Source organism: Siphateles boraxobius, unplaced genomic scaffold, assembly GCF_051911475.1.
Source record: "Siphateles boraxobius isolate OS27281-9 unplaced genomic scaffold, OSU_SipBor_1 8, whole genome shotgun sequence".
Classification (NCBI taxonomy): Eukaryota; Metazoa; Chordata; class Actinopteri; order Cypriniformes; family Leuciscidae; genus Siphateles; species Siphateles boraxobius.
Genome location: NW_027509208.1, coordinates 460,971 through 488,627, shown reverse-complemented (window position 1 = coordinate 488,627; position 27,657 = coordinate 460,971). Strand labels below are relative to the sequence as shown.

Genomic DNA, 27,657 nt, shown 5'->3' with positions numbered 1-27,657 from the left:
AAAGTGAATGTAAGGTTTTTGCAGAGACTTTCCCACACTTTACTGTCTTAATGATGAGGGAACAGTAAAATTAATAATCCTGATGTTATGGTTTATGATTTCAGTTCAGTTCACCTTTATTAAACGACTGATGAGCCGGGACTTGGTGACTTTGCAAAAAACGTTTAATGACTAATGTTAACAATGGACGCAGCTCAACACAACACTTTGAAGAAAGATTTTGGTTATGAAATCCTCTTCCTTAAAACAACAATTTACTTAAATGTCAATGTTAAATATGTAAAGCTGCAACAAATTTTACACAAATGTATGAAGAAAAGAAAGAAGAAGAAAAAACGACATTATAATGCTATACATTTTTGGTCAGTGACAATTATTGTTACCAATTAATAATTCACACCAGGCATATTAGATAAATTAATAGACTGCAGTAAAACATATATCCTTAATTTGCTGTTTGCATCCGTTATCAGCAAACATGTGCTCTAGTTGTGGGGTATACAGCAGGAAAAGGAGCACTGACAGATTTACGACAGGAAAAAAGCAAGTTAGCATCCATTTAGTTAAACATTCTTTCAAGTACTTATCTTAGGATTGGATATTCAGCCATTATTTTTGGTCCTGGAAATGTGTCATGCTTTGTTGCTGTTAACACAATGTTGAGTTAGTATAAATAATGATAAAGTAACGCAGGATTACACCTAAGGCATTCTCCTTGAAAAATATACATATTTTGAAGAAAAGTTAAAGAATAAACGTGCTCCACTTGGTTGTTTTCCTTCCATACAAAACTAATAAATACATTGCACGGATAATCCACCAGGATACATCTGAGGGCATGTATTATTGATCCCCGGAGCAATTTTCACTGTGGTCTCCAGACCACTAGGAGGCATCATAGTTCCACCTGTAGACCTTTAACATCTTCAGCATGAGCGCTCACTGCTTTCAGTTATGTTGTTAGTAGGGGTGTCCTGGGCGCTGGCATGGGCCGCTGATGACAGGACCTCTTCAAAACTGCCTGCACCTCCTGTTCCTCCAACCTTTGACTGCTCACAACACAAAACTCTCATAACATTAGATAGTATGTTGACAACAAGCACAGTGAAGTTGAAAACTCCCAATGATAAGCTCATCAATTATTAACAGCACTGAACTAAGGGACAAACAAAGTTAGTGTTTGACCACTAAAAGGTCATTTTATGTCAGGCTTACCTTAATGTTTGAAACTGTGCTTTCAACTTTCTCCTCAAACGACTTGAAACTAGTCGAGTTCCTGTGGAATAAAGACAATTTCGTTTTACGCATTTCACCAAACGTAATCTAACTCTAAACTTAAACTCGTAACTCTAAACTTGGTCCATTCAAAAGGAGTCCTAACATCCTCTCCAGTCTTTTTTGTTGTGTGATGAAAAAGTTGGTACGGTATTACCATTATTCAGAGTTTTTTAATGCAACAAAACCACAACGGTATAAACCGGACTGTATAAAACAGTGTTTTATACATGAATATGATATATGTGGTATCACATTTTTGATGCTTTAAAAAGTTGTATTAAATGCAATAAAAGACAAAACATGCAAAGCAAGCTGTCACACATATTTACCTCATTGCAGGCATGCTCATTGAATGGCGTATAGAATAGCTGTCCCATGAAAGCATGGCCAAGCAAAAGAGAGGTTCAATCATCATCATGGACAAAGAAACACATTGCAAATAAGACACATAAAATGCTAATAATTGAACAGTTATAAATGTAGTTATATTTAAGTTTCACTACATCTACACCACCGTTCAAAAGTTTAGGGTCGTTTCGATTTTTGTAAAGTAAAGCTGAATTTTCAGCATCATTACTCCAGTCTTCAGTGTCACATGATCCTTCAGAAATCACTATAATATGATGATTTGCTGCTCAAGAAACATTTATTATTTTCATCAATGTTCAAAACAGCTGACTTAATATTTTTAGAATACTATTTGAAATATAAATCTTTTGTCACAATTATAGATGTCTTTACTGTGACTTTGTATCAATTTAATGCATCGGTGCTGAATAAAAGTATTAAATTCTTTCAAAAATAAAATATTGACCCCAAACTTTTGAACGGTTTTGAACTTTTCAATGGACTATACATATAACTATCCCATAAAGGCAAAGATTCCTGTTCTAGCTATACTGGTAGTAAGCTGCATGTGAACTGGGTAACTGTACAGATCATTTTGCACTTTCTGTTTTCTATGCATAGAAACTAAACCACGTGCTTGATAAAAAAACATCTACTCAAAGCAGGTGGAAGACAGGGGTTCTGCTATTTATCAAAGAGTATTACATGCATTATTTCTCATAAATAGTAAAGAAAAGCAACAGATGCTGATTTAGTAAACAACATACAGTCAATGTGGAAGACAAAGAAATGATTGTGACTTTGGATTTACAATGATTTGCTGAAAATTCGAAATAAAATAAGACCAGTCTATAATGCCATGCCATAGTTTCAAACATCGAAGCATTTCAGATCTCATATTGTCTCTTCTAAAGAGTTTATGACTCCATATAATGTTAGAATCAATGTTAGGCCGACACTCATTGAATTTGTATTGAAATATTCATATTAACCGCTCAGATATTTGAATACCCCTTCACACCCATATTGATTATTTATGCGAGTCCTGTCTGTAAGTCAGATTTAGTTTCAGCACCATCACTGTTCTCATGCATCATGCAGATGCTAAAGGAAAAGCAGCTATCGCTCATCTCTATCTGGGATCTGTGAACACAATATCTTACCCAATGGAATGTGATCTTTGTTGCGCATTAGAAATAGGGAAAGAACATTGTAAATTATTTTTGCTGACAGATTATAGGCCATGCAACCACAGTTTGAGTTCTGCTAGAACAGTACGAACCATAAAATGCATGCAGTTCTCAAGTTAAGAAAAACTATACTAGCAAAACTTTCAGGTCAATTCACTGAGCGTAAAATCAGAGAAATTGAATCATAATTATATACAAAACCAACAGCAGTTGAACCCCATGCAACTGATTTTGTAAATTAATTTTAATACAGAGGTCACAAAAAATATTTGGACACTTAAGTTACACGTAATGTATGAATATAATTGCATTAGGAATAAAATAAATAAACCAAATGATGCTTGACTTTTTCTCAGAACTAACTTTTGGCCAAGTTCATTTTTGGTCGATGCTTCACACAAACTACAAATACTTTGTCTTCATTTTGAACAATTGTTTTGTCATGGGAAACCTTGTGAAATGTTTTGCTTTAAAAGTGTTCCTTAAGTGTGCTTTTTAGGGCCACTGTATATTAAATTTGCTAATGAACATTAACCATTCCCAATACTGCCATTTTTGGACTGATGAAGTAGGCTGAACATACATAGCTCTCAGGACTGCACAACAATAAGATTTATCATTATGTAATCAAAATAAAAAGTTCATTTTTGAAGTAGAAGATATTTATGAAATCCTGAGAAGCAAAAAGCATTACTTGTCAGTATGAACTGTATCATCGTGCGCTCTGCTGCTATTGCTAGGAGCCGATGAGCATGCAAGGCTACACATTGTTCTTTGAATGTTCACTGCAAACACGAGGTAGAAAACCCCCCAGACACATGCAGAGAGACAGCGTCACACACTGGCAACCAAACACACATACCTCATGGGATACAGTATCTGAAGGCCAAACATGCTGAAGTAAAATAAGGTAGGGAGGTATTGGATCTACAGTAAAATCAACACTACTTTGCTAAAGCAAAGGCAGGAGTGAGTAGTAATAAATTCGAACTGGGTTTCATGCATTGATTTTCAGTATTATATCTCTACAATTCATTAATGAATAAAATTGTCTTCAAACGCACTAATAAGAGAATACATCATAATGAATACCCTTTAACACTTCTGCAAAAGTTCTTGTATTTTGCCAATTTTTTATCTATATTTTTGACTTGTCTTCCAGTAAAAAAATACCTAAACATCCTTAAAACAAGAAACTCTCATTTGATAAGCACTAGTAATAATGCATACTGTTTATGCATACAACATTTTTATACAAAATAAATGGCATATATATAAAATAAATGACGTATGTGAATAAATATACAGGTATGAATACATATTAATATAAGATTATTAGAAAAAATACAAATACATAACATATTCTGACAACAGTTCTACAACAAAATGTTGCTTCTCAATATCTTATTTTAAGAATATATATTGATTAAGAAAAATGGGTAATATACTTATTTTCTGCAGTGTTTAAGATGGCCATCTTTAAAGCATGACCATTATAAAATAACTCAAACAAACTGTCAACATTCAATGATTTATCACCCTGTTGTAGACTATGACACTTCTGAAAGCATCTTTTGTCACAGAAACTCTCAACCATCCAGGAGCCAGTGAAGAGGAGCTGGTAAATTCTTCATGCCATCACAAGCTCTTATTTCTCTGCCAGCTGGATCTCCAATCTGGCCCACTGAAAGCTGCTTAAACGAGGCTTACATAACACAAACATGCCTCTCAAACAGACTGTCCGAGGTAAACGCCTCGAGACCACTGCCATTTCACTGTGCAACATACACAGCATGTGTGAACTAAGTGTTTGTGAGAGATCCCTACAGGAAAAAACAAAAACAGGAAATGATGGGACAGCAGAAAGAGGCCGAGGGAGAAGGGACACTGTACCTCATATCCCCGAACTTCCTGGTGATGGTATTGCCCAGGTTACTGAAGGCAGATGAGGTCCGCTGTCCTGCCGTGGTCAGGGTCTCAGATGTCTTTTTGTATCTGCCAGAACAGTACAAAAATAACAAATATTGTCACTGATAAATAAAATAGAACAAAATATTTCAGAAAAATATATATTTCTGAAATCTGATATCCCCTTTTATGGAAATACTTTGTGTAGGAATTTCTCCCATCGAGCGGTGAATTGTGCTCTCCAGCGCCTCGCTTTTTCAAATGCGTGTTACATCTACGGTAGCTGTTATGTACCAAAAACTATGACAGGATGTCTTCTAATAGCTCTGAACGAAAACACGTTGTGGAAACGCGTTGGCCTAGTACTTTTTGTCCCTCTCTGCTATTATAGTTTTTCAAGATGGCGGAACGACATGGAAGCCTCCGTGGACCTACCCGTCACATCTATATAAAGATAATAAATTCTTCGTTTACGAGGATAAGTCAGATAATTCACAGAGGTATTTGTACACCATTGATGAATATATTTATATTAATATTTATGAATAAAAATATTGATTTTAGAGAATAAAGTACCTAAACAACTACACATTGTCCCTTTAATTCAGAAACCATTTTTTAAATGTCACTGAGTTTAAAACACACTACATAGTAGAAACGACCCCATGTACACGGTATATACTCAGCAATAAAAGAAGCTTCCCTTTTTCAGGATACTGTAGTTTTAATGAACATTTTATAAAATCCAAATAAGCTTTACACATATTTATTTAGTTTGGAAAGGGTTTAAACAATTTTTATCATGCTTGTTCAATGAACCAAAAACAATTATTGCATATAAACCTGTGGAACAGTCCTTAAAGGGACAGTTCACCCCAAAATGTAAATTCCATCAGTATTTACTCTCCCTCATGTTGTTGAACCCCGTAAGACCTTCGTTCATCTTCAGAACACGAATTAAGATATTTTTGATTAAAACTGAGAGCTGGATCACTCCTCCATAGGCTACTAAGGGATTGACACTTGTTCCCCGAAAAGTTATTAGAGATATCGTTAAAATAGTCCAAGTGACTACAGTGGCTCAATCTTAAGTTTATCAAGCGACGAGAATACTTTTTGTGCGCAAAAACAAACAATAATAACGACTTTATTTCAACTATTGATTTCCTTCTCTGTGGGCCTCGAGTGAGTTCACTAGTGTAACAGCGCAGCGCTTCTGTGTTGTACGTCACACGCATTACACACATGACCAGCGTCGGCCAATAGTGAGCCTACGTGTGACGTAGCTCTACGCTATCACACTACGCTAACTGACTCGACGCCCACAGAGAAGGAAATGAAGAGTTGAAATAAAGTCGTTATTTTTGTTTGTTTTTGCGCACAAAAAGTATTCTCGTCACTTGATAAACTTAAGATTGAGCCACTGTAGTCACTTGGACTATTTTAACGATGTCTTTAATAACTTTTCGGGGAACAAGTTTCAATCCCTTAGAAGCATATGGAGGAGTGATCCAGCTCTCAGATTTAATCACAAATATCTTAATTCGTGTTCCGAGGATGAACGAAGGTCTTACGGGGTTGAACAACATGAGGGAGAGTAAATACTGACAGAATTTTCATTTTTGGGTGAACTATCCCTTTAAGACTAACAGTTTACAGGTAGTAGACAAAGACACAGTTCCAATAGACTAAAGAGATCTTTTTACTGACTCTGAAAACCACCAGGAGAAAGATGCCTACAGGTGTGTGAACATGCCATGAGGACTGCGAGCCCGATCTCATGAAAGTGCGTATCTATACAACGGATGTTATTTCTTGTGCCATTTATACGCCAAAAATAGTTTTTTCATGCATATTCTACGCAGTTTTCGCGTGCATATGATACGCACTTTATGTCGTGTAATACGCATGCACTCCCCACCCCTAATCCTACACATGGGGTTTTCAGTGCGTAGCATATGCAAGCTAAAACCATTTTTGGCGAATATATGGCACGAGAAATAACATACGTGGTATAGATACGCACTTTCATGAGATTGTGTTGGGACTGCAGATGTGGCCAAGAGCAATAAACTGCAATGTCTGACAGTGATCAGGGAGACAGACCCGCACCTCATGTAACCAACCAGACATGCAAGTGCTTTGGTGGAAGAGTGGAGTAACATCTCAGAGCAAGAACCAACCAATCCAAACTGTGCCTTTAGCCTGTTGTACCTTATATGGTTAAATCTTTAGTGCACGTTACAGTTAATTAAACATGACATTAACATATTAGACATGCCAGTTCCCAAAGGAGACTGGAGAACGAGAACCAACTTTAAACCAAGTCGCCTACAGGCACATAATGTGCCTTTCCTGAATTGTAAGCAGGAAGAACTTTACTTCACTTTTTATATATGATCTCGTACAAAACAGGAAGAAATGCTGCTTCAATATATAGAATACAAGACGACAGTCCACAAAGGGAAAAGTAGATTCATAATGCAAATTTTTACTGAAATTTCACTGGTATCTGAAATTTGGTGTTATAACCTTATATTTTAAGGTTACATGGGTCACAATGAAAACATAAACTATTTATTTATTTATTTTTTAAAGATTTGTTTTTATTAACAGAAGCTCTTACAAGATGTTAATTGTGTGTAGGAAGGATCTACAGTTTGATACATTGAAAGTTGTATTTAACAAAAGGAATATACACAAATGTAGGATGATGATTTTCAATTTTAAACAAAAGAAGAAACATTAACTATTTTTTGTATATATTTTTTATATTTTGAAAGGGCGGAGCCAATACAACAAATCCTCCTCGTTGAGGTGACTTCCTATTCTATGCTTTTTCACAAATGTCTGTTTGAGAGTCCTATCACATTTTAGATAGCATATTCATCTAAACTGTGAACTGAAGTCACAATATCCTTTTCACCTAAGAGCTCCTCAACAAAACTTCCACATTTCATAACATCAGACTTTAAAAGCCTACAAAAACGTACGTTTCTCACATAAAGCTATCTTATGACTTCAGAAGACTATAGTACACGAGTCTGGATTAGTTCCATAGTGACATTATGTTGTTTAATTTTAATTTTTAGAGCTTGATCATCCCTATTCATGTCGTAAGGAAAACACTCATGTGTTCAACGGAAGACAGAAAGTCATAGAGGTTTGGAATGACATGATGCTGAATAAATGAAGTTTATTTTTGGGTGAACAAGTTATGCTACAAGGTACATTTCAAAGCTTAATTATGTGAAGTGAATCACATTGTGGAATTACATGCTTTGAATAATAGCACATCTAGACTGACCCAAGAACAATCTACTGTATCTACTGTAAGAGCTGGAAATCTAGTCAATCGATGAGAGTATGAGTCAACCAGACTAATACAGAAATGATCCAGATCTGATCAGTGTGTCCTTCTCAGCCCATGGCAACTGCGACATGAGAAGGGCTTTTCATTTGAGATGCTAGATACCATGACACTGTAGTAACTCAATGACCAGATAAACACGAGAATATAAAGTCAGACATACTTATTATCATATAAACATACCCTTTAATGTTATTCCAATGATTATAATGTTAAACAGTAACACAAAAAAGAAAGTTTAAGTGTCAAATAATTAAAGTGTCAATAGCGAAAGTTAATTCTGGAGACATAGAATGATAGTTTATAGAATTGTTCTATAAGCAAACTTTCTAGCACAGATTTGATTTCCAAAAAATAACATTTCAACAAGTCAATCCTCTAGAGCTAACGAGAATGGGCAACACTTTGGGCATACTGTATATTTGTTTTTCTGATAGCATAAATTCACATAATATGAATGATTTCTATTCATCATACTTGTAACCTGAGTATTAATCTGTTTAAGAAACAGAATAGCTGTTATTCCCTAGGCTAGTGATTGTAAACAGTAATGCACAACAGTGTTATGATACTTCATGAGTCATAATGAGAAGTGATTTTATTTAAGTAAGCCTCTACACTATTTGCCTTTCATTGACAATAATAGGCCATTTGTTCATGTCTATGTTCAGTGTGTACGTATAAAGCGAAAGAGGGATGTGCAGCAAGCCTTGTCGCAATGACGTAATTACCGTGCAAATGGGCGGTGTGTCTCTGACAGGCGCTGTTTGTATAAGTGAATGTGAATTGAATGGATCACATCATGATTGCAATAACCTAAATATACATTGACAGAGGGAAACACAGCAGTTTTAACATGCTCTTTCAGATTGCAATTCATTCTCAAGAAGGAAGCATGTTAGTAAAAAACAGGGGTAACACTTTATTTTAAGTTACACATTACTACATGTACTCAGTATAGTAATAACAGTAAATTATGCATAACTACAAGTAAACCAAACCCTAACCGTAATATAGTAAATACATGTAGTTAAGTAATATTACTAAGTACATATTTGAGTAAGTACAATGTATCTCTGCCACCTTAAAATGAAGTGTAACTTTACTGACGGCACTGACTACTATTGACTTTGGTTCCCTCTTTTAGGAGACAATAACTCTATTTATCACGATCTTTGAAACTTTGCAGACATTTTACTTTCACAAAAAGGTATATTACATGAAAGGTTATATCTGAAGAACTACTAGGTTGTTAAAAAGTGTTTTTTCCCCCATCATTTTAGTCATGTGTCATAACCACCACTATTTTCCTCTTAAAAAGGTGCATGCGTCAGTAGTCACAATAAGCCACAACGAAAGATGACATTAATCACAGGGTTTAGCAAACACTACTGTACTTACGCAGTGCTGGTCTGCATGTCGTACCAGCTCTTGCTGAAGTTCTGCCGTAGTTCACTCAACGGTGTGATCCCTAGTTTCTGCTTCAAATCCAAGTGGCGTTTTTCTTTGGAGGCCAGGACTTGTTTCAAAGTAGTGATTTCTTCTTCTAACTGAGAGGGAAAATAGGTCAAGGTTGGGGGCTGTGTTTCCATTATACAATTATTTCTTACTAAAAGTATTGTCATTTTTATATTGTTATGTAAATATGTAATTTTACTCTGTTTTAGGGTGACTTTTTACCATTTGTCTAGGGACTGCAGATGAAAAATAGCTTTTTGGCTAATTCTGGCATATTGACAGAAATGTTTATTAATATGCACTGTCCCTGTAATAAAAAAATAAAATAAAATAAAAAGCTCTTTGATGCTCTTCAGATTTATATATAACAGCTAGAAAATGTACAATTGAACAACAAATAATGCAGTTTTAATATGATTTGTCCACTCTTTTTGTCCTTTCTGTCTCATACACAAATTGTGACACAGTTAACGTCAGACGTACATGGCTTAATGGACTGTGAATATCTGGGGGGATCAAATAGCCCAGGGGGAAAAAAAGGAAAAGCTTTAGGTCACATGATTTCCAATCAAGGGTGTATGTTCTGGATGAGATGATGCAGAGCGTTTGTGCGGCATCAACACAGTTAATTACAGTGACTACAGTACAGGAAACTGGATCACATGTCAATAACCTAACCCAACCTAACTACACTTTTTCACAGATAAAAGTCATTTTTTAAGGGTCAGAACAGGTAAAAATACTGTATCTCCTTTGCACTTTTTACATTGAGTCACAACATGCAAAGAAGGAAAATGACAGATCTGCAGGATTTGCATAACATGCGAGGCAATTTCTGCTTGAGCTTTGTGGCCTTTGAGTTCACAGACTAGCACTGTTTCTAAGGATAAACTAGCTCTTAATGTGCACTACACTTCATTTTCTTAGTTTACAGCACTAAAACGTTGGGAAAAGTACCTTAGTCAGTTCATTCTCCATTTCCTCTCGCTCCTCTTCTGTGACAGTGTTGTTGAGGTCCACCTCTGACACCATGTCCTCATCCACTTCCTTCAGAGGCTCTTTGTCCAGTAAACCTGGAAATAAATGTACAAAAATAGAGGAACAAATGTTATTGTTAACATGTCTCAGTCATATGTACAAATCTATGAGAACAAATTCTTTTACAGATTTGAGTTCACAGAAATATCTTGTGTAAACTCGATCCACCATTGCTAAAAGGATGACAAAATCTTAAACCATTTGGCCCAAAAGTCTCAAAATCATCATTAAAGAATAAGGGGTGTAATGAATCAGATTAGTTATGTATTCCTTTATATATTTATTTCTGCCACTCCAACCTGAAAATGTACATATGAATTTTCAGCATCATTGCTCCAGTCTTCAGTGTCACATGATCCTTCAGAAATCACTATAATATGCTAATTTGCTACTCAAGAACCATTTCTTATTATTATCAATGTTGAAAACAGATGTGCTGCTTAATATTTTGGGGGATACATTTGTTTAAAATAATTTTTTAAAGACTAGAAAGTTTAAAATAATGGCATTTATTCAAATAGAAATCTTTTGTTAAATTATAAATGTCTTTACTGTCAATTTTGATCAATTTAATGCATCCATGCTGAATAAAAAGTATTAATATTATTTTTTTAATCTTACTGATCCAAATTTTTAAATGGTAGTTCATATGACTGGTTTTCTGAAACCATACAATAACATGAAAAAATGTTCTTTAGCCCACATGTATTCAGATTGCATAAAAAAACCTGAATGTGAACACCAAGATGTGAATAAAACTGCCATAATTTGCATAAAATTAACTTTTTGGAATGGAATCACAACTTTACTTGCATTACATTTTCCACAAAAAATAAATTCAGAACTTTTTAGGTAAACTAAAACCCAAGTTCCCCCATTATGTCAAATGGCATTTGCCAGTATACAGAAACTAGCCTTCAGTCGGTGTGACAACAGCAGTGAAGCCTTTAAACACATTTATCCATCACCTTCTCTATGTAATTATCCTGCCTCACCCCTGAATGAAGGTGTATTTTTGCAGTTCTAATGAAAGGTTGTACACAAAAAGACGAAAAGACTGAAAACACCTTGCAAACATGCCACATCAATCTTCTGAAGGTAACAGTTATAATAGAGCTTTACATGTTTCCTTTAAAGCTGAAGTCTGTAGTTTTCAAGTGGGTAATCCATCAGCCGGAAACTGAAGCCTTGCGGGAGCCGCCATTGTAGCAGACCATCACCTGCTGTTAGCTTTGACTCCCATTTATTTTGGCGTCACTTTGACAGCGAATAACTTTACATCTGAGGCGTCCAAAGACTTCATTTGTCCATTATTTATTTCTAAAGAAACACGGCAATGTATAAAAGGCTCCATTACTTTGTATCTGACGTTATGGCCCCGTAGAAGCCGTTTTGTAAAAATAGGCTAACGATTGGGTCATAACCACGCGACTCTCTGTCGCACAATAGAGAAATTACCGTATAGACAGGAGGAGAAGCTCACAGACAATCTTTTACTCTCTATGAGGCAATCTGGGGGACATATAGGCATAAAGTCAAGGGAGAAGCCCATAGATAGAGAGTCCATAAAAGCAACAGGACAAAATATTTCAATAACGTTTTTGAGGAATTAGGTGATTCAGATTTGTGTTGGCACAGCTACTAGAAGATTTACAACTGTCAGACTGTCGTCAAGCTCAGTTTGAGCCTGCGCAGTCGCTCAGCCATCAGGAAGTGAGTGCTATAATCGGGCTTCAGTTTTCTCCATTGAAATCAAGGGGGTCGCTGTGTCCATTTCTTTTACTGTCTATGGTAGTTCTTCCTCTTTGTCGCCATCTCTGTTCGAAATCTGCAATAGCAGTTATTCGCGGAATTATGAACTTTACGTGGGTTGTGCCTCGGCACAGCGTGGATGAATCCAATGTTTTTAGGGGAATGTGCGGTTGTCAGTCACCGCCGGTGTGGATCCAGGCATTCGCAATCACAGATTATACTTTTGGAAGTATGACCAACATCAGCATTTTCACAGGAAAATGTCATCTGAACAAGCAAGTAACATTCACTTTTGTTCTGACCAACTAAGGGGAAAAAAAGCATTTCAGTAAATCAGTTTATCCTTGTTTTCGCATGGCCCGGTTGCAGTCTCTTTTTTTCTGTAGCAACTCCGAAGTCCGAAGTCTTTTGCATTTTACAGCAGGTGAATCTCCAGTTGTAGCTGGTGATTGTCGTTTGAACCTTTCTGTCTCCGCCATCAAATTGATAAGTTTGATTATATTAAGTGCTCGAAAAGGCTATAAATCTCGACCTCCAACATCCTCACGCAACAAATCCTACTAGCCGAGACTCTTCTTTATGTGTACAGATGTGAGGTAATGACACAAAGACATGCTCAAATTTCCGGTGGAAATCCACCAGTACCACTGGAGTTAAAAACATTATTACAAGTTTACCGTTTTGAATCGAGCTACGGGAAGCAGAGTTTTGAACACTGGCTGGTTATGTACTTTCTCAAAAAATTATTTTGGATTATTTTTAACACAAAAAAGTTACGGATTGAAGCTATAAATGGTTAGTTCACCCAAAAAAGATTTACTCAGCCCTCATTTCGTCAAACCCGTAAGACTTTCGTTCATCTTCGAAACACTAATGAAGATATTTTTGAAGAAATCTGAGAGCTTTCTGTCCCTCTGTTGAAAGCTACACAACTATAACTTTGTTCATCATATAAAGCGATAGTGTTTCTTCAGAAAATTTTGGACTAAACCACTCAATTCATATGGATTAGTTTTACGATCTCTTTATTATCTTTTTGAAGCACCAAACTCAATGTTTCAGTTGCATTGCTGTCGTCAGAACTCCCTCAGATTTCATCAAAAAGATCTTCATTTGTGTTCCGAAGATGAACGAAAGTCTTGCGGGTTTGGATCGACATGAGGTTGAGTAATTAATGACAGACATTTTTGGGTGAACTTACCCTTTAAGATCAGTATCACATTATGAATCCTAAGAATTGGTCAACTGATTTACAAAATGATGGCATTTTTACAACTTACAAGCATCATGGAAATATGTTTTGAGGCAACAAAAGGCTGATTTCATAATAGCTGACATGCTGACACAGAGACTAGTGACCAAAACAGTATTATTCTCTCATGCATTGGAAGACTAAAACCTAACTTATTAAAGTAAAGAGAAGAGGACATGAAAATAGGAATATGGTTTGATTACCACAACTATCACTGAAAGCTCAACCCAGTTCCCCAAAATCCTTTAACACCATTATGTTTATCAGTTTCATTTCAGCATTGCAAGACATGCCTGACATGGCGTACATAAATAAATATTTTACATTAAGTGTGTTTATAGTAGAGTGAAATTACATTGAAATTATGTCTTATTTGTAAACTCAAACCCCTTTAAAATTAGACTGTGAAAACTTTTACAATTCACCTAAAACTCAATGTCCTTCAAAAGCATTATGTTGGAGAATCAAAATCTAAAGCTTACAATAGCTAGAAAATGAAAGCTCAAATGATGAAGCACTAATGCATTTGATATGCCTCCAGTAATGCGAATAAACGTTGAGGTTGTTTTTGTCCAGAAGGAAAAAAGAGAGTCATATCTCGGAGGTCTGGTCAGTCATTACTTGTGAAACTGATTAGAGTGCTGTGGTATGAAACGCGTGATACACTTTCAGAGACTAATGCAATCAGCAGGTAAAGAGCAGAGCAGAACGGTTTTAGCAAAGAAAAGTGCTCAGGAATGAGATCCCACATTCATCATTTACATCACACACAATGCCTGTACAGAAGATCATATCTACATGTTTAAAACTAAAGCAAGATGGTTCAGTGCTTGCTATAAGACATTAACTTCAGAGTCAGACTAAGTATGTTATGCATTTCCACTGCTTTTCATCTGTCCTTCAAACTAGATTTGCTTTCAGCACAACCTATTTAGATTTTCAGGTCTTATTAAACACCTTTTACATCATGCCTTATAATTGTTTCAGTTTGAAGTGTGAAGTAAGTTTGAGTAATAAAATAGCATCGGTAAATATACGTTTTAGACTTCACACAATTTGTTATGAAAAAAAACATACATTTATTATTTTTTATTTGTATCATATCCAATGAACAAGGTAACATTTTATTTCGATAGTCCACTTTAAACATTCTACTATCATGTAATTTAGCAACTAAATCATGTCAACTAGCAGTCATTAGTGTATTAATAGACTGTCTGCTTAATATTTGCTAACACTTTATTTTGATGCTCCCCCGAGATACATAAGCAACTTTGCAAGGACCAAGAGACAGGCAAACAGGGAAATACGGGAAAGCAGGGATAAAGACAAGACACGGGTAACTGAACAAGACTTTGCAGTGAATGCCTGAAAACACAGAGTTTATCGAAATAAACTGTAACCACAAAAATAGATTTTTTCAGCACATATTGACATGTGATTAAATATTAGTGGCGGTTTACACAACACTGTTTTCATGATTAAATTAAGGGACCATTTACACGCCCCAATTTTCAACTAAAAACGTAAAACTTTTTATACGTTTTCGTTCATTTACAATGACAACAACGTTTTGGGGACCATTTGAAAATGCAAACTTTTGAATTTGGGTTTCAAAGTGTACGTTTTTTAAAATGATACAGCTGTCATCTCCGTGTAAACTACAGAAACACAATTATGCGTAAACGGTGACGTCATGCACATGCGTATTACGTGTTCAGTCTATATGAGTGTAGTGTTTCTTTACAAAGTGATGTCGCCAACTAATGGCCTGGCATGCATAACGCCGCCATTTTTGCGGATCTGAGTGAACGGAGATCATTTTGACAAATAGTGTCGTCTGTACGCAAAAAAATCAAAGGAAAAACTTTTCCGTTTTTAGTATATCATTGTCCTGTAAACATACCCTCAATTAATTAATCAGCATATTATATAATTTAACTAAATGTTTTAATTTGGTAACAGACATGGTAAAACACCATGGACAAATTAGCTTTGACTGTTTACATTTTTGTTTGGATATTTAAATGTCATATTATGATGGAAAACAGTCTCCAACATAGTGCATGTGGCTGACATTTAAAATTTGAAAATAATCAGTATGACAATTCAGAGACACAACATGTCCTCAAAATGACTTTTTCAGAGGAAAATCACTGATATTACGATATTAAGAAATAAACATTAACATGACAGTATACACACAACAAGCAAACACTAATTGAGACACTGCATACACCTCTATAGGTCTTCAGTCTGTAAGATGCTTTATTTGCTTTTAGATATAATACATATTTTGTATATAGATTAAAACTGAGGGTTGGGTCGTTGAGCATAACTCAGAAGAAACGCAATTATTTCACAGTTCCACCGCCCCATTGTTCAGGTTGCCGGGTAACTTTCCTGATGCCTTGCATCAACCTCCCAATTATCCGATGAATCAGATTCCCTAAATCCATTTAAGGGCCTGTGTCTCGAATAAGAGGAAGTACAGAGGATCATTTTCACAGTAAATATGTAAAATAATACCCTTTCTATTCCATTGCCTTAATACTGTGTCTACAGACACTGAGTGTAATCTTTGTTGAAAGGTTTATTACCTGGAAAACGGAGAACTGCGTGATATTGAATTGCTTTATTCAACACCACCAAGATGAAATGCGGAGATATCGGATTTAAGCCAAGATTATTAGAAAAAATAATGCTATGATACAAAACAATTCTTTTTTAACACCAATTAAAATAATACGGTTCCTGTTGAAACCCCTCAGCTAAATCCTGATTCTGATGGCAGCTGGTTATACATGGTTTCTAGATCAACCTGAAGCTGGGAACCTGAGCTAGATAACCAAAGATAACTTCAAGTGGTTGGTCATTTTGATCATCTACATAAATCTGTATCTTTTTATTAGGAAACATATATGGTAGGGCTGCACAATATATCGAAATATCGCAAATGTATATATCGCAGCAACGGCTTGCAATAACTGGGTCATGAACAAAAGACAAGAGAAAATCACTCGCTGCTCTAGGCTGAATAACTTTTGTAGCTTTAATAAGAATCCGTATATATTTAATTCATACAGTGAAAACTAAGCATGGGTTTATTTTTACATTTGATTATTCAGTTTCTGTTGTATAATAAACCTAACGTAGGATAACCTTAAACTGATTACACTGATGTTAAAATAACACTTCTTATGCTACTGTAAAACACTGATGTTCACTTTCAAAAGTTGTGAGGGATGTTGTCTTGTCACAAAAAGAATATGAAACATGCATGTAGGTTATATAATTTTAAATTTACTTTAAAGATAATTTAAGTTGATTTTACACACTTTAATTATTATCGTAACGCATATCGATTATCGCATTATTTAATGAGTTATCGCATATCGCACTTTTCTTCAATATCGTGCAGCCCTAATATACGGACGGAATCATTCTTTCGAGTTGGTTCTTAAAGGGGTGGTTTACTGCTTTTTTTCATTGCATGATTGTGTTTATGGGGTGCAAAATAATATGTCTAAGTGTGTGTTTTTAAAAAAAAAGCCTTATTTTCATAAATTTCACCTTTATTGTAAGCCGCTTTCTCCTCTGTCATTTGAACGACCGGTTGACTTCCTGATTCTATGAAGCCACTCCCTCAGGAACAGGCAATGGGCTCAGATTGGTTAGTTGGGCCGGTGTGTTGTAATTGGCTAAACTGCGTAGCGCACGTAGTCCGGAAACTTCACGCCCATTAACTTTACAGGCGAAAGCTGCATGTGCTCCGGTCAAATGTAAATAGTGTCTATAGCCTACTGCCGTATCAGTTTGAGCCAGAATCAGACCCAGAAAGTGGCAATGAAGAGAGTCAAGCAGAACCTCCCCACGGCTCTTACAAAACGTTTCTGAATGGTACATTTTATTATTATTATTATTATTCTATTCTATTCTTTTCTACTATTATTATATAAGAATACGGTTTTCTCCTGATTAAACATTTAATATAACTGAATAAATGACAGAGTATAATACCGTTTTTTTAAAGTTATTGTTTTATCGATATAATGAACAACCGTTTATCTATTCACAAAACTTAGTTTACTCAGTGTATCGTTTTCTTTAGGTACACGTTTGTCTTACACACACGAAATAGCATCGAACTAAAGCCCAATTTATACTTCTGCGTCGAACTGAAACCCAATTTATACTTCTGCGTCGAACTGAAACCCAATTTATACTTCTGCGTCGAACTGAAACCCAATTTATACTTCTGTGTCGAACTGAAACCCAATTTATACTTCTGTGTCGAACTTACGGCGTAGATACGCCGTAGGCTGTGCGTAGCGCGCGTACCCTTCGGCGTACCCTGACGTGCACCTCTCCAAAAATGTAACAACGCGTCAATTCTACTCGGACGCAAGCGCTGTGATTGGTCTGCTCAAACCGCTCCCTCGGGTTTCACAAGCTCCCTCTGCGTGCGTCAACGCCGACAACGACGCAGAAGTATAAATTAAAACCAATGCGTAGTCTACGGCGTAGAGGCTCCGGCGTATGTCCGACGCAGATGTATAAATCAGCCTTAACTGGCTACTATAAACAAACAGTGTTGGCATTGGTTTAAGTTCTTGATCAAATCGAAAAATTACGTCATAAAGTATACATGGAAAATACATTTACAAAATTAGTATATAATTACAAATTCAGGTCCAAAATGTTTGTACGCGTTTGTCATAGACACACGAAGTGGCTACTAAAGCCAGCACTGGCACTTGTTTACGTCCTTGATAAAATTAAAGCATTACGTCTGAAATTATACATGCAATACATTTAAAATTATTAAGTCTCACTTACTGGTTGTGGCCTAACAACTGCAGCCTCTGGTTTTAAAGTTGGAACTGCTTCATGCTTTAGTAACAGTTTGTTGTTGAATCCGACATTGAATTTGTGGAGATTCTGGAAGCTGTCTTCCGTAAAATGCGCAGCACAGAGAGCTAAATTACGATTGTAATATTCAGGAACCTAATCAAACATAAATTGTAGCCATTGTTGACGAACTACAGCGTCCGTAGGAAGCCCGAACACAGAAGACCTGACAGCTGGGTGAAAATAACACACTTTCGACGGCATGGCTACTGCTCTCCACTATAACTCTTCCTCTTCGACAAAGCAGCAGAAATATGGCCATGCCCCCCTTTTTGCATATTCCGGCGGGAATAGTTACGTATTCAACACGGGAGTACCTCGTTGTAGTCCCATTCCAGTGGCATTAAACTTTTGTAGGCATTAAACTTTATCTATAGCCTATTTTTAAAAGACGATATCTCTGCTTACATTGAACTTTCAGTAACTTTGCAGATACTGTTCATGCACCAACAGCAACATTACACACTATTTAAAATGAAAAAAGTGAAATCGCAATCAACCACCCCTTTAATTGGTTAAATCGCTGAAATGAGTTTGACTTGTCATGACTAAAATAACAGTAAAATGCAATAGAGAAGACATAAGCACATGAGAAACTCCTCCATATATTGAACATTGTTGATAAGCCTTCGAGTATTTTCTTTCAGTTCTATTTTTGTCATTAACAGGCCAATCAGAGTTCATCTTTCTCATGTTCTTATGTCTGGGTGAGCAAGTCAGAGTCGTGTCATGGTGTTCGGTGTGTCATCTGAGTAACTAAGTGTCCCTTTAGGGCAGTGTGCTCGACGGTTCAGCTTCTTCAAGCTCACTGGACTATGCGCTACTATTCTGTCCAACCCTCTCAGTGTCCTCATTTTCCTTCTTGACTCACAAAGAATCACTTCACTGTCCTCAGAGAAATATTGCAATGTGTGGAGGAGGAGGAGGCCATTCTTATCCTCATCAGATGAAAAAAACATTACTATATCACCCACTGAGAGGAATGAAAGACAATGGCTTTCAACACAAACCAGAGATAATTGAGGGAAAAACTAACAATCTTGGGTAAATCTATGTATAACACTGATGACAATTGATTACACCAATTAATCACTCATAATACTCTTGTTAACGTGTTAATGCGTTCAGTTGCCTAATGGAAAGAAAACTATAAATAATAGCAAAAAATAACAATTGTTTAGAAAGTTGTGTTAATGACTTTTATATTCATCTCAATGACACAAAAACTATCAATGGAAATCTAAATTCTGAACTTAATGCAAATTAAATAAAACAAAAGCTAAATTTAACATTAAATCAATTTCACATATTAGTGTTATAGGCCTATTAGTATTATTTATGTACTACTATAGTATTTTTTTAAAATAATTTATTAAAATAATATGTAATAACATTTTAATAATAATAGTAATAATAATTAGACTATTAGTTTAATATTATATTTTATATATATTTTAAATAAGCTTAATAGTTTTTTTGTTTTTAATTAAATTTTAGTTTAATATTCAGTAATATTGTTAAGTGCTTTTGTCATTTTATTTTAAATATTTTTTCTTTTGCTTTAATTTATTTTAATTTCAGTCTTGGTAATTTTAGTACTTCAACTTACAAACTTGTTTTATCATAGTTAAGACAACATTTCTAATTCTCATAAGTTTTTCATCTAATATTTATTGAATTTTATTTTAGCCTTATATCAATTAATGGAAATTACTTTTAATAGTTTTAGTTTACATGCTAACTTTCGTGGCAAAAGTGACGACCACTGGAACAAATCCTGCATGCTTTTTTCACAAAATAACTCTTAATAATGCAACACAATCCATTCGGAGCTTGAAATAAAGCAGTATAATTTAAGAGCATGGTTCCAGTGAAGAATTGCGTCATTTCTGGCCTTGCCGAAGTAATCTGAGGGATTTCTCCTTAGTGATTATCTGACTGGATTTAATTCTGTCTGACTGCCGCACAGAGACATGACAGAGTATTTAGTGACTGGCAGGAAATTCTAGATGGTGAGGAGGATGCAAAGTGTGTGTATTGGGTTGTGTTTATAACTCAGCTAAGCTACATCCTTCAGATGAAATTAGATGTTTCTGTGACCTACCTGCATGGAAAGTTTCTCTGTCTTCTGTGGTACAGCAAATTGAAATAAGAAGAACAGTGCATGAAATGATTCATAAGCTGATGATAGCCTACACCAAATCTTAACAGATTCCAAATGCCACTCAATTTCAAAGAACATGCAAACAGGCTGCATTCAACAATATCATTCAAAAATGTACACAGACATGCATATCAAACCAAGGCTGACTCATTTAAGGAACCTCAACATGACATGCATTTGAAGAACAACAAAGGGTATGTATCTGTCAATCAAATGATATCACAATTCTAGGGTTTAGCAGTGTCTACAAGTTTTAAATGTGCTAAAGACTTTCCATCTAAAAACACCTAGCCTATGTGAAAAAGCTAAAGACAACCCGTCAGCTCAGAGATGGAAATGAGTGATCTACACACACACACACACACTACAGAGGTTGGGTTTGTCACATTCACTTTCATCAAACTGCACAGCAAGCTCTTACCCCAGTCTATAGCTTCAGAAGTCAGTACACTAGAGTACAGCTCTGTGAAGCACGCTTAGCAAAACAAACAGATATTAAAGGTTGAATGCACAAATGAACAATGCAGATGCATTGACTTTACTGATCATGTTGATTTATATTTATTTAAAAGAAACAACACACAACTACATACTACGAATACACTGTTTTCAGGTTTGTACTTTGCCATACTATACTATACTTTACATTGGGTTCAAAAATAAATTTGCTGAATTCAGAACTGCATACTAGTATACAAATAATACCATATCTTTCTATGACAGAAATAGTAAGAGTGGTATACTATACTACTTTTGTTACTGTTAGTTTCCGAATGTTTACTTTAATATACTAAATAGATTTGCTCATGTAGAACATATCAATGGTCTTGTTGTTACAGGTGATGGTACTTAACCTCAAACATAGACCGGCCTTTCTCGCTTCAGAGCAAAAAATGTCCACAGTATACCAATGTGTAAGAAGTCTTATTACACTGAGATATATTGATGGTATTTATATGACATTTCATTGCCCAACCCTGCAATTAGAGTTTGTTGCACTACATTGGTGGAGGAACGCAGTACCAGGTGCCAACAGGATGTGTACTGTAGTACTACTGTAGCCTACTTATACAATTTTGTTTAGTTAAAGGCCAGCCAATTCACTGGTACTCCCACTGGAACATATCCGGTCACAAGATTTCAATTATTTAGCTCAGGACAATCACGCGGAAATGAAATGGAAAGGTCACATGGTTGTCCAGATCAGTGCACCTAAAGGAACATGAGAGCTGGAGCTCCATCTAATTCTCTCATTTGTTTACGTGTTTTGGCAACAGATCTCTGGAAAACTTGATCACGTGTCTGACTTAAGCTCATGCACCTCATTAGAACGAAGCCTAAATTACTTTTAAGTAGCTGATATTCCTATATAAAATAGTACTATTGGGCTAGTTATGTTTTAATCCATTATATGAATTTTTCTGGTATGCAAAATTAAAACCAACAAAACGTGCCTCTTTAATTTGGATCTACTCAAGTTATTTAAAGATACACAAAGTGAAACGATATTTACAGAAGTATTTAAACACATTTCCAGTATTTTCACAGAACATAAGAAATGAAAGTGATCGAAAAGTAAGCTCACCCTGTTGCCTGGGCTCCATATCAGCGATACTGTGCAAATGCAGGTTCAGTACACACTCACACACACACACACGCGCGCGCGCACGCACACACACACACACACACACACAGAACGTCTCAGTTCTGACAGAATATCGCGTCCTACACAACCGTTTCACACACACGCGTCTGCTGTTAAACCACACCCATTACCAGGGCATCTTCAGCCACAGACCAATAGGAGCGGCTCTAATTAGCATATTATGATTTAGTAATAGGGCATATTTCATGGTAAATATCATAGCCTGTAAAAAAAAAGACATTTCTAAATATCAACTTTGCTACATAAAGACTACAACTGTTGTCCGATTCCTAAAGCACGTAAACGCGTATCCCTGTGGAAGTTGTAGTCCTTCTCTAACAAATTGTTACCAACATGGACTTTTTGTTTTGTTGTAAAAGACAACAGCTTCAAAATCAAGTTTGATTGTGTCCAATTTATGTTGTAACTTGTAGAACAAAAATGGTTAAATACACGGAATAACACGTAGCCTACTTTTTACTTTTTACTACAATCCAAAATAGCTCTTCAAGCCCAAATGAAAATGAAAATGAACCCATGCATGGCTCAAAAATGTTCTTCGGGGTTTTAGAGCAACAACATGCTCTATTTAATTTATAATCAATAATCGGTAAGTTATAAAAAAAAACAATACAATGCTATTTATACAATCAAGCAAAATTCGCACATTCTTATAGGATTTTTTTATTTTATTTATTGTTATTTTTTATTACAAAGGAATGCCAGTTTGGCATACCAAAATGATGATGTCATGAGTGACACGTGTACTTGAGAGGAGTTTACTGTCGGTTAAATTGTCCTTGCGGTCAACAGCGGCATCTACTGGTTACACACGGAAAAAACAGGCTGGCCTGAGAATGCAATCGAGATATTGTATGTATTAATGAAAGGCTTTTGCTTTATGTTTGATGACTCTGTGAAAGTTTTAAAGTCTTTCAGTGCCGCTTTCAGAGCGGCCACGTCCGTAACGGGGAACTGTCACGTAACACTGTTTTCCCTCATAAATGCGTTCACAAAAAAATAAGACAAATTGAATATTTTATGTTCTGTGGAGAGCCAACCTTACTTCATCCGGTGGGTAGTATTACTTTTTGTAATTTTGCCACCAAAAAGTTCAAGTTTTTTGTGTCACGTCCGTTACGGATGTGTATTTACATCATATTAAATATAAAACGCATAGCTGCTAGACTGATATTTTTCTAATGTCTAGACACCTTTATTAAGGGAGTAGATAAACATACGTTTCAATATATTGGTATTAAATGCCCCCTACAGTGCAATTCGGCTAGGTATAGCCTACATCTGCGGTAAATCAAGGTGAAAGTCATCCTAGCTTGCGTAAATAGACTCAGCTCCCAACCCAACTCTGAGAATATAGATTAACAGCGATATTTTTTTTATCGCCCGATATGTCTAACGCAGCACGTTAACGCCGATAACGGCCCACCAATAATATATATGGGTGGTTCTTCAACTACAGGCACTTTTGGCCTTGTGAACTTGAGGGGGAAAAAAGTGTTCAAATCAAAATTGTCACAGTCAAATATAACAGTTAAATATAACTAGTCTAGTTTAATGATCCATAAGAGAACGCAATTACATTATAAGACAAATTGGTGTTTTTTGACATATTTTCCGATCCGCACTGAACAAATGTCGTTTCCATCACATGTAAATATTTGATTATTATTTTAAAATATTATTATATAGATCATTTCTTAACACTGTAAGACCAATTTCACACATAGTATTAACAGTTTAGGCCTACCTATATATATTGCAATTACCATAGATTTGTGGATTAAGTAAATTAATCGTCATGAGGCCCAAACACAAAGCTTACATCCACCACAACCTGAAATATAATATTGGATTGGTTAGATACATTTAAGAAAAATAACTACTTGTGTTATTACATTAAGTGGACCATTATCCCATAAACTATGCAGAAGTTTTAATGAGTGATTTGAATTTTGTAAATATTTTTAAAAAAGTTATGAGGGGGTGGAAATGATTGGGTCTTGTGGAAATGACAATGAATGGACGTCCATGTAGAAAAACAGAAGACATTTATTTGAAACTTTCTGAAGCAGACAATTCCATTTAACAAATCATTAATCTCATTAGTTTGGTTCTGTTTTGGTATAAGACTGAGACCTTTCTGCAGTTGACTTCCGCGGCATCTTAAAAATAGATGAAAAGGCATTTCAACAAAGATATATTTGAATAAATACATTAGCATTGTACATTTCAATAAATAAAATATACATATAGCCACAGAATCTATGAATTGTACCTTGTAAGCATAAATGTCATTTCCACCCAAGAAGGAATGTGTTGGAAATGATAATGGTGGAAATGACAATCCTACAGTATTTTGTATAAAAAAAAAAAAAAAAATCCAAGCTAGTATTACAGATTAGCTATGAATTGGTAGTTAGCATCGCATGCATGCAAAATACATCTATTTATGTAAAAAAATCTATTTATTTACAAACTCAATTGATGTTACGACATGTTTGGAAATGACATACAATAAAAATATTTTCATTTCAAGCAATATTTACCTTGAGTTTTCTTCTCCAAGTTGGTGAAGAAATTAAAAATCTCCTCCATGTTAGACATGTGCTGTGATGTCATTGTTCATCTCCATAGAAACTACCCAAGCAATCTTTCAAAAAAGCCTTTTAAAAGGGACATTAAAGCTGTGGTGGAAATGACCGCATTACTGTGGGACAACTACATTTTGTATATAAAATCACATTAATAGTTGTCTGACCTTAAATACCACAATTATGTTTTGATTATTTTACTGATACTGTATACAGTCATATTAAAAAAAAAATAGATAAATCATTTTTTTACATTTCTTTTTCATTATTGAAGATCAGAAGTCTGGGTGTGGGACAAGCACAAAACAGCAATATTTGCATCTATAATGATGTTTAAAAAGCTGAAAAAATCATCGTAGACTACCGGTAAAAAGTTCCTAAAGTGCTTTCATTGTAAAGTTAACTATGAAAGTGTGAATTTTTCTAAATTAAATGTATTTTTATAAAATATGATCAAAGGACATGAAAGTGCCCATAGTCTAAGAATTGCCCATATATATATATATATATATATATATATATATATATATATATATATATATATATATATATATATATATATATATATATATATATGGGCAATTCTTAGACTATAGGCACTTTCATGTCCTTGTTATATATATATATATATATATATATATATAGGCCTACATATATAATTTAGTACAAAAATAGAATAGAATAGAACATGTTCAGTTTTCAATTGAAGTACTGCTTGTGCCAAGTTATGCAAAGCACTTAATGATGTGTAACAGGAGCTAATATTTATTGATGTGACTGAGCTCAATTAGGATATTGCACTTCCTTATTGTAATAAGAAAAGGGTTTAAACTTTAACGAGTCAAAAGCATTTCAAGCGTGGATGTATACAAACACAGAGCAGATGATCCCACAAAATAATATCACAGTTTTGTTAAATGATCATGTAGCCTACGGAAAGCACAAGTCAAGAAGGTAAACAGGTTATTTGTTTCTAAATAGCTGTTTACAGTTTACATGTATGTCTACTTGTGCTGAGTTCCTTGAATACTACAAGTATTTAGTTTATATTTATAATGATGCTATTGCTGTTTGCTTCACAAGTGTTGGCAACATACAAAATGTCACTCGAGTATTTTTTTTTTCTGTTATTTTGACCACTAGGTGTCAGACTTGTTCAAAACGACCACTTATAAAGAACCACAGCAATCAGGCCCAAATTCACATGAAGATATGGATGATTGTGTTACATGGGCATTTTGCTGGTGTTTATAATTATTATTCATAATAAAAAGTGCTGGGAGAAAACAATGAGCTATGAATGATATGACGGAAGCAGATTTTTATGGCATTTTCTAAATAAATATAACTATTATTGCCATGTCCTCCCATGGCGTTTATATAGAAATAAATATATCTATTTGAAAAAAATAATTGTTGCATGTATTTGTTATTATTATATTTTCAACCAACATTGTATAAACCTCCATGGTTTTGGCTATCATGTCATCGTCACCGTATTTGACTAAAATCCTTGAGCAAAAAAATTAATCAAACTAAATCACATTTGTCACCAAAGAATAATACATTTAGTACATGAAGACCATTGTTGTCATTACATTTTGTGAAATAAAAAACATTGCGATAAAATTAGCATGCTTATTTGTGTTTGCTCATGAGATTAATAGATATAATATCAATTTGTTTAGGAGTTGTGCCCTTGTAGCCTACAGACGAAAATACCTGCCTAGATCACAAACTTTGACTTTTTATAAATTGTAACTATAACCACATTCACATTTAGTCATTTAGCATACACTTCATCCAACAAATGAGAAAGCATCATTAATAAGTCAATATTTGGGTAACACTTCATTTTTACAGTATGTGCACTTTCAATGTAGCCTACTTACAGTGTTCTTACCACAAAAGTAATGAGTAGTGTGTGGGTTAAGTTAAGGTTTAGGGGTAGGATCAGGGTTAGTGTCATTACTACAATAAGTACATAGTATGTTCATGCGAAACAAGACTGTAAAACAAAGTGCTATCAATATTGGCAGCAACAACACTCTAAAAAATGCTAGGTTGTTTTAACCAAATTTTGGGTCAAATATGGACAAACCCAAATGTTGGGTTAAAAATGTAATGTAAAAATTTAACCCAACGGCTGGGTTTGACCATATTTGACCCAAAGTTTGGTTAAAACAACCCAGTTTTTTTTTTTGGGAAGTTACAAGAGTAAGAACTACAATATACCAATGTGAGTCACCATTTTATTGTATTAACCTGACAGAGATTGTATTAGTTGTGATTCTTCATTGGTCTGCACTGCCGTTAGAGTCTGGTTGAGGATGGTCAACAGGATGTCAGTCAGTCAGCTGACCTCAGGAAGCAAACCTCTAACAAAGTGCTTAGACAGGCAGGAAACTGGCTGGAATGTGCATTATCAGAGACTACCAGCAGAGAGGGACAAAGAAGAAATCCTGAGGAAACTGTGACTCAAGTGACATGTTGTAATCTGTGTTTGCTAATGTTGTCCTGTGTCCAGATGGTGATCTTCACTTATATGGACATAAAAAACGATATTCTAATGGAATGTTCAAAACTGAATGTCAATATCACTGTGCAGATAAAGGTGTAGGATCAAACTTTAAGAGGCAATCCTTGACTTGCTGTACTCCAAATCCTTTATTTGGTGTTCCCGGGTAAAAATTACTGCCTTTTAAATAGCTTATAAATCTTTCACTATGCT

The 27,657-nt window shown here is 35.1% G+C and overlaps 1 protein-coding gene across 7 annotated transcripts; it reads right to left on the bottom strand.

The window, feature by feature from the left end:
* Nucleotides 1-146: 146 nt before the first annotated feature.
* On the bottom strand, nt 147-22,420 carry tpd52l1 (tpd52 like 1). 7 transcript variants are annotated; one of them, XM_077220903.1, is made up of 11 exons: nt 22,255-22,420; nt 21,091-21,144; nt 20,610-20,633; nt 10,510-10,625; nt 9,496-9,644; nt 4,710-4,811; nt 3,679-3,711; nt 2,790-2,804; nt 1,608-1,646; nt 1,216-1,276; nt 147-1,049 (listed from the first exon to the last, which is right to left on the bottom strand). In XM_077220903.1, exons 1-11 carry the CDS (start codon nt 22,271-22,273, stop codon nt 927-929), a joined length of 735 nt encoding a protein of 244 aa, XP_077077018.1. In that variant the 5' UTR covers nt 22,274-22,420; the 3' UTR covers nt 147-926. The 7 variants fall into 7 exon arrangements, with proteins under 7 accessions (XP_077077018.1, XP_077077019.1, XP_077077020.1 ...); XM_077220904.1 differs by lacking the exon at nt 2,790-2,804; XM_077220905.1 differs by lacking the exons at nt 2,790-2,804; nt 3,679-3,711.
* Between the last annotated feature and the right edge of the window lie 5,237 nt (nt 22,421-27,657).

What these genes read in the sequence shown, in the direction of transcription:
- tpd52l1 (XM_077220903.1), bottom strand. An exon ending in TGGAGAATGAACTGACTAAG is followed by an intron (nt 9,645 to 10,509) that starts GTACTTTTCCCA and finishes TTTCCCTCTCAG; the next exon opens with TTAGAAGAAGAAATCACTAC. An exon ending in ATGAGCATGCCTGCAATGAG is followed by an intron (nt 1,277 to 1,607) that starts GTAAATATGTGT and finishes TTTATTCCACAG; the next exon opens with GAACTCGACTAGTTTCAAGT.